The sequence below is a fragment of the Scyliorhinus canicula genome, chromosome 17 (assembly GCF_902713615.1).
Source record: "Scyliorhinus canicula chromosome 17, sScyCan1.1, whole genome shotgun sequence".
NCBI lineage: Eukaryota > Metazoa > Chordata > Chondrichthyes > Carcharhiniformes > Scyliorhinidae > Scyliorhinus > Scyliorhinus canicula.
Genome location: NC_052162.1, coordinates 26,820,420 through 26,835,931, shown reverse-complemented (window position 1 = coordinate 26,835,931; position 15,512 = coordinate 26,820,420). Strand labels below are relative to the sequence as shown.

Here is a 15,512-nt window from a genome sequence, read left to right as displayed (position 1 = left end):
TTTATGTAGCACGTTTAAAAGTTAAATGTCTGAATTTACAGGTCTGCTTTCAAAATGTAATAACCCCTGACGAGGTCCACATATCCTGATTGATCTCCCAGTGGGACTCGTGGAATATGAGCTTCTCTGCTAGTGGGGGCAGTGTTTCTGTAGTGTGCTGATTATCACATTTGTTTCACATGTGAAAGATCCCTGGCTCAAAACCGGCCAGAAACATTTCCGAATGCTTTTAATTTTAGAGTTCCCCGCTAGTGGGCAGAGAACATAGCATTAATGGTGTTCAGCTTCCTAGGTCTCAGTACAAACAAAAGTTGGCACCCAACCACATAAGGAGACATTAATCCAGGTGACCAAAAGGTTTAGTGAGAGGGGTAGACTGAGTGGAGGCAGGTGTTCAGGGGGGCAGGTGTTCAGGGAGGTACTATCCGAGCTTGGGGGAGAGGGGGGGGTGCTGGAACCAACCACTGACCGCCAGACCGAAACAGCCAATAGGAGATCCCCATTTGTCCTGGCCGCAGAAGGCCAATCACAAGCTGACGCTTAACGAGCCGTATGGTGAGTGCGTGAGCCTGACGTCACCGCGTGGTGGGGGCGTAAGCCTGACGTCGTCACGTGGTGGGGCGGACGTGTGTCTGACGTCACCGCGCGGTTGCACGTCTGACGTCACGGCGTAGTTGGTGCTCCGAGCGGGCTGGCGTGAGAGGGCAAAATGGCGGCGGGTCGGCTGCTGGCGGCGCTTGTTGTCCTGTTTGCGTGCTGCGGAGCCCCGTCTGATGGACAGAAGAAGAAAGAGGTTTGGGCGGCGCGGGGGGGAGCTCATTTATTCATTTGAAATAAGCGGGCGAGGTGTCATGCCGCGTGGGGAAAGAGGGGGCTAAGTGCTGGCAGCAGCTGTCCACTCTGAGGGAGGGGGTAGTGGTTCCCAGTAATGAGAGTTAAAGTGCGTTCCCTTCCAAACGCTTCGCCACAAACAAACCGTTTCTTTCCTGGCACAGACTTTGCACCGCTGCAGTATTTCTCCATAATAACTTCCTTGTTTTTTTTTTATTGAATCGTCTCCAAAACCTAAAACGCAAACTGGGGAATCCATTTTGCTCAAGGTTTTCCCTCTGAACCAGGAAAGGGACCTGGTCTCATTTCAAAAGAACACGTTTGAAGAATTAGAAAGTTTTCTTGGGCTCTATACTGGTTGAGTAAGGGTTTAGACTTAAAGACACGTTGCAGTTTGAAATCAACTTCTCTGTTGCAATATCGTGGTCAAACTAATAACACCACACTAACATAATTGAGTAAACTGACATTCGGATGCTGTTCCCAGATGTTTCCGCTCGAAGGAAAGTTTTTTTTCCAATGGGGTGCTGCTGGGCTGTTAAATGGTGACTTGTTAATCTATTCGCCGGGGGCTATTAATTAAATTTAGGCGGGTTCTCGCCTATTTTGATGTGGTGTTGTAGGTGTCCAGAAAATCTGACTGGCCGAGGGTGGATATATCATGTTGCATAAGAAGTGATGGTTATTTCACAGATGAGATGTATATAAAATTATGTTGCATAGGAACAGGAGCCTGTTCTGAAATTGGCTGCAACCTGATTCCAAATACCTATCTGCCCTTGACCCATATCTCTTAATACCGCTGATTTGTTAACTACTCGGTTGATTTAACATTTATCTAGCGTTGATTGCTGTTTGGAAAAGAGTTCCAAGCTTTTTGTTTCTTACCTTAAATTTTTAGGCTATGCCTCCTGGTCCTATGTTCCCCAACTAGTGAAAATATTTTCTCTCTTTATCCTCTATATGCACCCATTAATTTTTATTTTGATCAAATTGGCCCTTTACCTTCAAAAATCCAGGGATTATAATCCCAGTTTCTGTGATTGCTCCTCATAATTTAACTCTTGGGATTATCATTTTGCATAATCAATGGTGCACTCCCTCCAAAGCCAGTGTATCCTTCATAAGGTGTGATGCCCAGACTGCTTGCCGTACTTCAAGTGTGATTTAACCAGGGCTTTGTTTAGCTGAAGCACGATTCAAGACCATAACAGCAGAATTAGGCCATCGAGTCTGCTCCGCCATTCAATCATGGCTGATATTTTTGTCATCCCCATTCTCCTGCCTTCTCCCTATAACTCCTGATCCCCTTATTAATCAAGAACCTATGTATCTGTGTCTCAAAGACACTGTGATTTGGCCTCTGCAGCCTTCTGCGGCAGAGTTCCACAGATTCACTACCCTCTGGCTGAAGAAATTCCTCCTCATCTGTTTTCATTTATAAATTTAGAGTATCCAATTCATTTTTTTCAATTAAGGGCAATTTAGCATGGCCAATCCACGTAACCTGCACATCTTTTGGGTTGTGGGGGTGAAACCCACGCAAACACAGGGAGAATGTGCAAACTCCACATGGACAGTGACCCATAGCCGGGATCGAACCTGGGACCTCGACGCCGTGAGGCAGCAGTGCTAACCCACTGCGCCACCATGCTGCCCCTCATCTCTGTTTTAAAGGATCGTCCCTTTAGTCTTGAGATTGTGTCCTCTGGTTCTAGTTTTTCCTACAAGTGGAAATATCCTCACCACATCCACTCTATCCAGGCTTCGCAGTATCTTGTACGTTTCAATAAGATCCCCTCTCATCCTTCTAAACTCCAACGAGTACAGACCCAGAGTCCTCAAACGTTCTTCATACGTCAAGTTTTTAATTCCAGGGATCATTCTTGTGAACCTCCTCTGCACCCTTTCCAAGACCAGTACATCCTTCCTTAGATACTGGGCCCAAAACTGCTCACAATACTCCAAATGGTGTCTGACCAGAGCCTTGTACAGCCTCAGAAGTACATCCCTGATCTTGTATTCTAGCCCTCTCGACATGCATGCTAACGTTGCATTTGCCTTCTTAACTGCCAACTGAACCTGCACATTAACTTTAAGAGAATTGTGAACAAGAACTCCCAAGTCCCTTTTTACTTCTGATTTTCTAAGCATTTCCCCATTTAGAAAATAGTCTATGCCTCTATTCCTCCTTCCAAAGTGCATAACCTCACACTTTTCCACATTGTATTTCATCTGCCACCATTGCCCACTCTCCTAGCCTATCCAAATCTTTCTGCAGCCCCAATACTATTCTGCTTCCTCAATCCTACTTGTCCATCTACAGATCTTTGTATCATCTGCAAACTTGGCAACAGTGCCTTCAGTTCCTTCTTCCAGATCATTAATGTATATTGTGAGAAGTTGTGGTCCCAGCACAGACCCCTGAAGCACACCACTAGTAGCCACCTCTGGATTTGGAGCCACCCACCCTTGCAGGACCTCTGACATGACGTTCTCAAATCCCTGCCAAGAGCCTCTCGGCCTCTGACACGCCCAGAACACGTGTATATGATTTGCAGGACTTCCCCACATCACCCATACCTATCCTCCACCTCTTCAAAGAACCTGCTCATCCAAGCCACAGTCATATGAGCCCTGTGGATCACCTTGAATTGGATCAGGCTGAGCCTGGCACATGATGAGGATGCGTTAACTCTCCGCAGGGCCTCCTCCCTTAACCCAGCCTCAAACTGTCCCCCCTCCAACTCCTCTTCCCACTTTCTTTTCACCTCCCCTATTGGGGCTCCCACCCACTCCATCAGCTCCTTTTAGATCTCGGAGACCTTCCCCTCGCCAACTCCAGTTCTCGACAGCACCTTATCCTGTAACCCCCTTTGCGGGAGGCGTGGCAAACTCAAAATCCCTTGCTTGCAGGTACTGAAACCTGTTCCCCTTGGCAACTCAAACTCCTTCTCTGGCTTCTCCAAACTCGTAAAACCATCATCAAGAAAGAGATCCCCAAATCTCGCGATCCCTGCCCGTTGCCACCTCTGAAACCCCTATCCAGCCCCACAGGTTAGAACCAATGGTTATCGCATATCGGTGAGCTCTTAACTTATTTAACAGTCTCCTATGTGGCACCTTGATTTCTACCCCCTGGGTTTCTGGATATGAATGGCAGCATCCTGTTGCCATTTTGATGATTTTCTAGATCTGTTCACAGCTTTTTAATGATCTGTGTGCCTGGACCCATCCTCATCTCATAGAATTTACAGTGCAGAAGGAGGCCATTCGGCCCATCGAGTCTGCACCGGCTCTTGGAAAGAGCACCCTACCCAAGGTCAACACCTCCACCTTATCCCCATAACCCAGTAACCCCACCCAACACTAAGGGCAATTTTGGACACTAAGGGCAATTTATCACAGTGCTATCCACTGCGCCACCATGTTGCCTGATTATTATTATTATAACTGACCAGGAATCTTTCCCACGCTTAGTGCCTGCCATCAAACATACTCAAAGGATTTGCAAAATGATAATCAACCTGATAGGCCACATTATGAAAGCACCTTTCATGGCCATCGAGCCCTGAAGTATGACTCGAACACAGTTTCTGGCACAGAGGTAGGGACACTACCTCTTTTGAGTTCCTCTCCTGGATTCACTGGGCTGGATTCTCCGCTGGTGGGATGCTCCGTTTTGCCAGCAGTCTGGGGGTTTCCCGACGGCATGGAGCTGCCCCACAATGGGAACCCCATTGATCGGCCGGCGTAATGGAGTATCCGTCGGTGGGGCTAAATAGAAAGGTGGCGGGGCGGAGAATCTAGCCCACTATTTCTTTCTTTGGGATACCCAGACTTTTTCTCTACAGTGAAAACTGTCGCAAATAAATTATTCAACTTGTCTGGCAGGCAATTCCTTAGTTTCATTGACAATATCAGTTGTCAGTTTAAGGGGGAATCATGTTTCCTGAACGTTTTTATCTTGATATAATTGTAAATATTGTCAGCTCATCCATTGCAAGTGTAGAGAGTGATGTGATAATGTTTCTGGGCTAGTAATCTGGAAGCCCAGAATGATGCTCTAGGGACGTATTAAAGTCCCACCACTGCAGCAGGTGCAATTTAAATTCAATTAATAAAATCTGGAATTGGGACTACATGGTGGTTCAGTGGGTAGCATTGCTGTCTCACAGCGCCCAGTTCCCAGGTTCGATCCTGGCCCTGGGTCACTGTCCGTGTGGAGTTTACACATTCTCCCCGTGTTTGCTTGGGTTTCGCCCCCACAACCCAAAGATGTGCAGGGTAGGTGGATTGGCCACGCTAAATTGCCCCTTAATTGGAAAAAATGAATTGGTACTCTAAATTATAAAATAAAATCTGGAAATGAAACCTAGTCTCGGTCATGGTGACTGAATCTATCATCAATTATTGTAAAGCCCCATCTGAATTTTAATATCCTTTAAGGAAGGAAATTTGAATCCTTGCACAGTCTGTGACTCCAGACCTGCAGCAATGTGGTTGACCTATAACTTTTCTTAAATGGCCCAGCAAGCCACTCAGTTCAGGGAAGTTTAAAGATCGACAAAAGGCCAGCATTTAAAAAAAAAAATAAAAAAATTTAGAGTATCCAATATTTTTTTTGCCAATTACTGGGCAATTTAGATGGCCAAGCCACCTAACCTGCTGACACGGGGACAATGTGCAAACTCCACACGGACAGTGACCCAGGGCCGGGATCGAACCATGGAAGAATATATTTTTTAAAAAGTTTTATTTTCTGAATTGCTTTTTGCATTTTATAATGTCTCTTATTTTCACATTTTTTGTGCTGTCTGTTATTAGGTTAGTGGTCCACGGCTGATTTTTTTGCAAGTAGAGCTCTTGCCCGTTGGGCATCAACTGGCTACATGTCACAAATTCTTCTCTCTAAAATGGAAGAATAATTTGAAATGTGGGAGGGAGGAGATTAAGAGAAAACAATGAGTGCAAGGATTTCTTGCAAGTTATCTTCTAACTAGGAAAATATTTCTTATTTTATTTCTGCTTTTTCATAGCTCAATCAGTTACCCTGGCAGTGGTATGTCTATATGTACTTCAGTTGCTTTCCATTTTAAGTATGTGAAAAGTTACATGTAAAGCCATTTGTAAAATCTGTCCTGATTTGTGGTCCACACAGCAGAACTTTGTTCATCAGTGCCCAAGTTAAAACATCAGTTTTCAAGTTTATTTTCAATATGTATGAATTTACAACCTCTGTCTTGCCTAATATTTCAGCTGACTATCCTGTTAGTAAATTAGTAACTTCCGCATAATTCCAGGTTTGCATTTTAAAGTAACTAGGTAGTTCAAAATTGTATACCTTTTTGGGTGTTTGCTTTTCAATTGGCTAAATGTTGGTATGCAGCTGCAACTAAAAAAAAGATTTTTCAGGACTTTGTGAAAAGCTTTATATATTGACTGTCTTTTTTACTTCATTAGACTCTTCTGTCTGAAAAAGTTGGGCAGTTGATAGAATGGGCAAACAGACGAGCTGTAATTCGGATGAATGGAGACAAATTTCGTCGATTTGTGAGAGCCCCTCCAAGAAACTACTCCATTGTGGTGATGTTCACTGCCCTGCAGCCACAACGCCAGTGCACTGTTTGCAAGTATATTACCAAATATCTTTTGTTGTGCTAAAACCTCACTACAGTGTGATACATCAAATCTGATTTCTATTTTGTATTGATTTGCAAAAGTTTCTAACGGTCTTATTTCAACTCTTGAAAGGCAAGTGGATGAAGAATACCAAATCCTGGCTAATTCCTGGCGCTACTCAAGTTCCTTCATAAATAAACTTTTCTTTGCGGTGGTGGACTTTGATGAAGGATCAGATGTATTTCACCAGGTAAGAGGCTAACTTCTGTGATTCAGATATTTGTAAGATTTTGAATAATTATTAAGAGTTACCATATCCAAGAGTAAATAATAACTACTCGAGTATTGTTTAGCCTAACTAAAATTTGAGGCTTTGCGCACAATTAGCTTTTGTGTCTTTGTTCATAATCTTCAAAGTATTCTTTGTTTCTTTATCCATTTCTCTTGCTTTAACAGAAGCCTTGTATTCCATTTGTAACAACCTTCAGGGAAACACTGATGTATTGGATAACATTTTATGCTACTATTTCGCCTGATGCCAGTGTTTCACATGCCACACTATTGCCTCCTTTGTGCCATAGTAATTTTGCTATGCATCTCCTAGTAGAGAGAGGATACTCTTTTTTTTTGCATTTGTTAAAAACCATTGAGATGGGAGGTTTTGAATCCGCTGTCTTGTTTATCATGTATATTCTTTGAGAAATTTTAACAGCGATCTAGTTTTGTTTTGCTTTGGAACTATCTGGATCCCTCGGGCTAAACCTTGGCATGATAGTGAGTAGTCAATTCTTTGTCTGCCTTTACTTGGCTGACTTTTAGCTGGAGCGAAAATATAATAGGCTGATGACTAATGATCACATTTCTGATCAAAATCTCGGGATGTGCCAATGATTGAGGCCACTATCATGGGCAAATGGGGAGAAGGATATTCCTGGGTCATCAACACTAGCATAGACAAGTATGGCTGAATAGCTTGTAGCTGTGCTATAAGTGGAATGTAAATAGCATTTCACTATCATGGGCAAATGGGGAGAAGGATATTCCTGGGTCATCAACACTAGCATAGACAAGTATGGCTGAATAGCTTGTAGCTGTGCTATAAGTGGAATGTAAATAGCATTTCACTATCATGGGCAAATGGGGAGAAGGATATTCCTGGGTCATCAACACTAGCATAGACAAGTTTGGCTGAATGGCCTGTAGCTGTCCTGCAAGTTGAATGTAAGTAGCATTCTGAAATTCACTTGAGAATAGTCATGGACAAAATATGGAGGGCTGCTGGTCCCTGTATTAACATAAATCACTACTGTTGAGAAAATTGGGGAAGAAGGAATACAGGTATCACTTGCAGTAATAATAAAGCTTCAGCATTTGTTTCTTTGTCCAGCTCAATATGAATTCTGCTCCAACATTCATGCATTTTCCTGCTAAAGGGAAACCAAAACGTGCAGACACTTATGAGCTTCAGGTTCGGGGCTTTGCAGCTGAGCAGATTGCACGATGGATTGCTGATAGGACGGAGATAAATGTAAGTTGGTGATAGTCTATGTCTGTTCATAGTTATTAATGTTGTCTTAATTCTATATTAATTGTATGCCGGCAGTGGATGTTAAATGGGGATTCACTTGTGTCCCTATAAATAATAGCAGTGATCTGCCTTAGGGCAGGTCCACTGTGCATTTCTCCACTTGTGATCTTGCGCTTTCCTCTTCAGTTGATGGTAATTGCCTCCTATTTTCAGTTTCATTGAACAAAGAGTAGTAATATGACTGCAGGAAAGAATCCTGTTACTTTCCTTGTGTTCTTAAAGGAAACACAAGTCCTCTTTCCTGACGATCGTTTGCCTGTAAACAGCCATTGTCCCTGGAGGTTGCAACTCTTAGATAGATAGAGAAATACAGCACAGAACAGGCCCTTCGGCCCACGATGTTGTGCCGAACTTTTGTCCTAGGTTAATCATAGAATTTTGGACACTAAGGGCAATTTATCATGGCCAATCCACCCAACCTGCACATCTTTGGACTGTGGGAGGAAACTGGAGTACCCGGAGGAAACCCATGCACACACGGGGAGGATGTGCAGACTCCACACAGACAGTGACCCAAGTCGACATCGAACTTGGGACCCTGGATCTGTGAAGCAATTGTGCTATCCACAATGCTTCCGTGCTGCCCTTAAGAAGAATTTAATCTACACTCCATTATTCTACCCTAATCCATGTACCTATCCAATAGCCGCTTGAAGGTCCCTAGCGTTTCTGACTCAACTACTTCCACAGGAAGTGCATTCCATGCCCCCACTACTCTCTGGGTAAAGAACCTACCTCTGACATCCCCCCCTATATCTTCCACCATTTACCTTAAATTTATGTCCCCTTGTAATGGTTTGTTCCACCCGGGGAAAAAGTATCTGACTGTCTACTCTATCTGTTCCCCTGATCACCTTATAAACATCTATCAAGTCGCCCCTCATCCTTCTCCGTTCTAATGAGAAAAGACCTAGCACCCTCAACCTTTCCTCGTAAGACCTACCACCCTCAACCTTTCCTCGTAAGACCTACTCTCCATTCCAGGCAACATCCTGGTAAATCTCCTTTGCACCTTTTCCAAAGCTTCCATATCCTTCCTAAAATGAGGTGACCAGAACTGCACGCAGTACTCCAAATGTGGCCTGACCAAGGTTTTGTACAGCTGCATCATCACCTCACGGCTCTTAAATTCAAACCCTCTGCTAATGAACGCTAGCACACCATCGGCCTTCTTCACAGCTCTATCCACTTGAGTGGCAACTTTCAAAGATCTATGAACATAGTCCCCAAGATCTCTCTGCTCCTCTACATTGCCAAGACCCCTACCGTTAACCCTGTATTCCGCATTCATATTTGTTCTTCCAAAATGGACAACCTCACACTTGTCAGGGTTAAACTCCATCTGCCACTTCTCAGCCCAGCTCTGCATCATATCTATGTCTCTTTGAAGCCGACAACAGCCCTCCTCACTATCCACAACTTCACCAATCTTCGTATAATCTGCAAATTTACTGACCCACCCTTCAACTCCCTCATCCAAGTCGTTAATGAAAATCACAAACAGCCGAGGACCCAGAACTGATCCCTGCGGTACGCCACTGGTAACTGGGCTCCAGGCTGAATATTTGCCATCCACCACCGCTCTCTGTGTTCTATCGGTTAGCCAGTTCGTTATCCAACTGGCCAAATTTCCCAACCCTAACCCTAAACCCTAACCGCAATCACTGCTGAAATTTCATTGGTTCCTCTCTTGTCCATGGCTCAACCCCGAGCATGGTACCCTTAGCTGGTCTGGGGTGACTAACAAAATGACCTGGGTGACCACTGTCTTGAAGTTTCCTAATCTTGCTTATAAATAAACACTGGTTGTTGGTTTAGAAGGCGCGTGATTTGTAATCCAGAACTAAATACTTGCAAAATTGGTCCTGGCACTGTTCTTCAATGACTACCTTTGTGGAGTATAATATGGTAGCAGGATGGTTGCCTTAAGGTTGGAAAGCAAGAAAAAAAATTCAGGCTGAAAACTGAAATCCTAGTGCACATCATGGAATAAATGGCAAAAAACAGATGTCAATTGTCAGAAAATGGAGTGCCCTCTGTTCTTGGAATCTTATCCATGTGACCAGTGGAAGAATTAAGCGGATATGTGGACACAGTTTACGTCCCTACCAAGGAAGAAATAAATGGTGTTGCCATTTCCTACAAGAAGTAAAATCGGAAATAAAATATTTCGAGAGGTGGATGCCTCTCGGGTTGATAGTGGTGAAGCTGTATGGACCTCTCCTGGAGTTCTTGGATGAAAAGTACAAAGAAAATCTGTTAAATCTGTTAAATGAGGAATAGTCAGACACTGATAGACTTCTTAAACAGATGGTCATTCCATTGAAGAAAATATCATGGATTCCAACAGGTTGTATCATTGTTGAAATTTGGTTTGGGGATCCCTGGATCGTTAGTAAGGTTTAAATTACTGGATGCCTTGTATGATCTTTACTAGATCTTTGTACTGGATCTTAATTCATTTTTTCTTTGCCAGTGATGCTTGCATTCTGCAAAGCAAGCATTTATTGCCCTAGAGAAGAGAGAACGTGGTAGTGAGACTACTGGAGTCAATGTGGTGTAGAGAGCAGTTGAGTTCCAGGATTCTGACCAGACAATTGAGAAGGAATTATGTATTTCTAAATCAGGATTGTGTGTTGCCTGGAGGCACAAGTGCAGGTGATCCTATTCCCGTGCATCTGAAGCTTTTGCTCCCTTACCACTTATCAACTCAAGCCTTAATGTTCAGGTTTTTCTGTATATGGACTGCTTCAGTACCTGAGGACTAGCAAATAGTACTGAAAACTGCAATCGTCAGTGAACATGCCCACTTTTGACCTTCTGATGAAGGCAAGATAATTGAAGCAACTGAAGATGGTTGGGACACTATTAGAACATAGAACAGTACAGCACAGAACAGGCCCTTCGGCCCTCGATGTTGTGCCGAACAATGATCACCCTACTTAAACCCACGTAACCCGTATATCCATAACCCAACAATCCCCCCATTAACCTTACACTACGGGCAATTTAGCATGGCCAATCCACCTAACCCGCACATCTTTGGACTGTGGGAGGAAACCGGAGGAAACCCACGCACACACGGGGAGGACGTGCAGACTCCACACAGACAGTGACCCAGCCGGGAATCGAACCTGGGACCCTGGAGCTGTGAAGCATTGATGCTAACCACCATGCTACCGTGAGGCCCCAATACACTGCCTATTCTGAGGAACTCCTGCGGCAATGCCCTGGGACTGAGATGATTGACATTCAACAACCACAACCATCATCTTTAGTGCCAGATATGACCCCCAAGCAGGTTAGAATTTTCTTCCTGATTCCCATTGACTCTAATTTTGTTAGGATTCCTCGATGCTGCACTTGGTGAAATGTTGCCTTGATGCCGAGGGCAGTCATTCTCACCGCATGCCTGGAGTTCAGCTTCTTTGTCCATGTTGGCACCAAGACTGTAATGAAGTCAGAAGCTGAGTGACCCTGGCAGAACCCAAATTGAGTGTCAGTGAGCAGGTTATTGCAGAGTAATTGCCAATTGATAGTACAGTCAGTGACACCGTCCATCACTTTGTCAAGAGTAGACTGATGGGAAGATAATTCGCTGGATTGAATATTTGTAGACAGGGAATACCTTTATTTGTTTATAGCTAGTCCAGTTTAGTTTCCCGTCAATGGTAATCTTTAGGATGTCGATAATGGGGGATTTAGCAATAGTAATTCCATTGAATGTCGGGGGGGAAATAGATGGATTCTCTTGTTGGTGATGGCTGTTGCCTGACACTTGTGTGGCATGAATGTTACTGGCCATTTATTAACCCAAACGTGAAACATGTCTTGCTGTGTATGGGCACAGACTGCGTCACTATCTGTGCAGTCATGAATGATGCCGGAAATTGTGCAAACTGGAAAATTTTCTACACTGCCTAGGTAGGTTCCAGTGTTGCTGTACTGGAACAGCTTGGCTCAGAGCATGGCTTGTTCTGGAGCACAAGTATTATCTCTGAATGTTGTCAGAACCCTTAGCCTTTGTAGCATCCAGAGATTGTTACCATTTGAGGCTCTGCTTGTCAATTTAGCTTCTAGCTGCTCCTACTTCCCGTACCAGCCTCCCCGGACAGGCGCCGGAATGTGGCGACTAGGGGCTTTTCACAGTAACTTCATTGAAGCCTACTCGTGACAATAAGTGATTTTCATTTCATTTCATTTCACTTCCTATGCAGAATCTCTTTTCCAGTCTTTTCTATACCGTTGGCATCTACCTGGACCACAACAACTGAGCCCTCCTCCTACTGTAAGTTCCTCTTCTGCTTTGAGTAGATGTCATGATCCCTTGCATCAGGCAGGCAACTCAGTCATTTGACCGCTTGCTCTCAGTTCCAGAAAACTGTGTCCATCCCCTTGACTATGCTGTGCCCCATTACTACAACATTCCTATTTACTACTCCCGCTTGAATGGCTTCCTGTGCCATGGTCCTTTCGCTGATCGATCCTTCAGCCCCTGCTCGCCATGCAAATTGCAAGAACGTTAAACCTGTTGGACAGTTGCAAAAGCTTAGGATCCCCTACTGCTACCTTCTTCATCTCTACATCTGCCTTTGTCACGGTCACACCCACGGACCAGATCAGGAGGCCCTTGCCTAGGGGGCAGGACTGCCTTCTGGAACAAAGAGTCCAGGTAACTTTTTCCCTCCCTGATGCGTTGCAGAGTCTGTAGCTCAACCTGAAGCTCCTCCAGCCATAGAACTCTGAGGAAAAAGATAGAAAATGATGATTCTGAATAAATTATGCGGGTGATGGAGTTTCCATCTTGTGATGAATGTTAGTTGCAGACTCAATGATGAATTCAGAGAAGTGTGAAAGCTGGAACACTATGGTTATAATTGCCACATCTGAAAGTTATTTTAACAGTGGACTCTGAAATTATCCAGTGATCGATGAAATGTTGCATAAAATCTAAGCTGAACAACCCGACTGAAAGCTGATAACTGCTCTGGCATGGGCAGTGCATGCAAATAATTAATTCCACATGGTTCGAGGATATAATCCCAATAATGGTCCTATTGTTGAAATCTCTAATTATCTTCTGTGCTGTTCTGTTGTAGAGCAGGCTTGCCCAACCTTTTTCTTCCGGGGGCCGTATTTGCATATTTCTCTTACTCTAGGGCTGATGAGCAAATTTCAGAAAGATAAGCTTTTGCAAAACAATAAACTGAATTTCAACAAAAGTTGAGGTTTTAAGGGAATAAATAATTGCTGAATGAATGTAAAGCAATGTCAGCTGTAATTGTTTTAAAAACAGCAATAACTTTTTAAAAATGTTTTTATTGAAGCTTTTCATTTATGACGGGTAAATGTTATCGTATACTTCATTATACGGTTGTCAATCATAAATAACTTGCACCCTCTTACTATACAGTCGAAATTTACATGTGTTATCGAATAAAAACAAAGAAAAAGAAAATATGACAAAAGAGACAAGTGGTCTATTTACATTGCAGTGAACAGGGTTGTATAGATATAGTCCGAACTGCCCCTTTGTAGCCCGAGGCAGCGGATACACAATGAGTACCACAGAAGCGAAATAGGAGATGAGCTGTGGCATGGTGGTTACGCCCATCGTATGGCTCTGTGGCCATTTGTGGGCACCTGCGCCCCTCTGTGTGTTGTGTGTATTTCACTTTCTAGCTGTGATTGGGTGTCCCCTTTTCTCTCTCTCTCTCCTCTCTCTCTCTCTCTCTCTCTCTCTCTCTCTCTCTCTCTCTCTCTCTCTCTCTCTCTCTCTCTCTCTCTCTCTCTCTCTCTCTCTCTCCTCTCTCCCCCCCTCTCTCCCCCCCCCCCCCCCCCCCCCCCCCCCCCCCCCCCCCCCAAAAGTTGCTCATCATGAACAGGTCTTCAACGAGGCTGATGAATTGTTTTCACGTGCCTCTGCTGGGCCATCAGAGGCGAAGCCCAGAGTGTCAGCTCCTCTCCCCACAAAGAACTCTGGATGCTCCAAAACCCCGAAAACTGCGACTGAAGGACATGGCTCCATCTTCATCCCCGCCACTCTGCACATGGCCTTGAAGAAGCCAGTCCAGATCCCGATGAGATTGGGGTAGGACCAGAACGTGTCAGTGTGGTTGGCCGGGCCCCCCGACACTGCTCGCAGTTATCCACCACCTCCGGGAAGAACCCACTCATACGTGTTCTGGTTAGCTGTGCCCTGTGCACCATCTTTAGCTGCCTTAGGCTCAGCCCTGCGCATGAGAATGTGGCGTTTACCCTGAGCAGAGTGTCAATCCAGAGTCCTCTCCCTATCTCCATGCCCAGTTCCTCCTCCCATCTTTCTCGCTTCTTGTCCAGTGGGCCCTTATCTATTCTAACAGTAGTAGATCCATGCCGCCACATTTACTGTCCCCTAGCAAGTCCGGCGCTAGTAGTCTTTCCAGTAGGGTGTGTCCAGGAATCTGGGGGAATGTCATAGTCTCCTTGCGGTGCAAGTCTCGCAGCTGCAAATACCGGAACTCGTTTCCTTTTGGGAGCTAAAGCTTCCCCTGGGTCGCTACTATACTGTCCACGTACATGTCCCTTATCAGTACCCATCCATCCTCTCCACGTTTTTATAATCTTTATTGCCACAAGTAGGCTTACATTAACACTGCAATGAAAAAAGCCTATAGTCGTCACATTCCGGCACCTGTTCGGGTACACTGAAGGAGAATTCACCTAACAGCACATCTTTCGGGACTTATGGGAGGAAACCGGAGCACCCGGAGGGAACCCACGCAGACACTGGGAGAACGTGCAGACTCCGCACAGACAGTGACCCAAGCCGGGGATCGAACCTGGGACCCTGGAGCTGTGAAGCAACTGTGCTAACCACTGCTGCCCTAAAGGTGGTGTCTATTTTCACCGGGATATATTCATGGTTCCTTAAGCTGGGGGCCGGAACAGACACGTTACCCAGTTTGAAGTGGTGTCTGACTGGTTCCAGGCCCTTAATGTGGATACTACCACCGGGCTCCTCGAGTGCTTGGCTGGGGGGGGAGTGAGGCGGTTGCCAGTGACTGAAGGGATGTCCCAGTTTAGGAGGCAGCCTCCATCTGCACCTTCCGCCTCTCTCAAATACCACCACATCCTCTTGCTTAGATGTCGAATGGAATGTTCAACAGAGCTAATCCCCCATATGCCGGCTTCTGTCAGACTTTTTTTCTTTCCTGGGTTCCCGCTCAGATGAAGGCCAAGATCATTTTATTCACCCTGATGAAGAAGGATTTGGGGTTGAAGATCGTAAGTGATCTGAATAAGCAGAGAACTCTTGGCAGCATGTTCATTCTTATCGTCTGAACTCTTCCCGCCAGAGAGAGTGGGAGCGAATCCCATCTACATCAGTCTCTCCATCTCTTCCACCAGGCTGGACCGGTTCCAGTTGTGGGCTATCTGTATCCCTAGGTACCTGAACCTAATTTGGGCCAGTTTGAATGGCAGCATCCCC

The 15,512-nt window shown here is 44.9% G+C and overlaps 1 protein-coding gene across 1 annotated transcript in view; it reads left to right on the top strand.

The window, feature by feature from the left end:
- Positions 1-615: 615 nt before the first annotated feature.
- Positions 616-15,512, top strand: part of LOC119951189 (magnesium transporter protein 1-like) — a 50,059-nt gene continuing 35,162 nt past the window's right edge. Inside the window, exons 1-4 of the mRNA XM_038774215.1 lie at positions 616-793; positions 6,295-6,464; positions 6,586-6,703; positions 7,841-7,981. Of these exons, the coding sequence (XP_038630143.1) occupies positions 710-793; positions 6,295-6,464; positions 6,586-6,703; positions 7,841-7,981 (513 nt within the window). The 5' untranslated portion in view covers positions 616-709. The remainder of the gene's footprint in view (positions 794-6,294; positions 6,465-6,585; positions 6,704-7,840; positions 7,982-15,512) is intronic.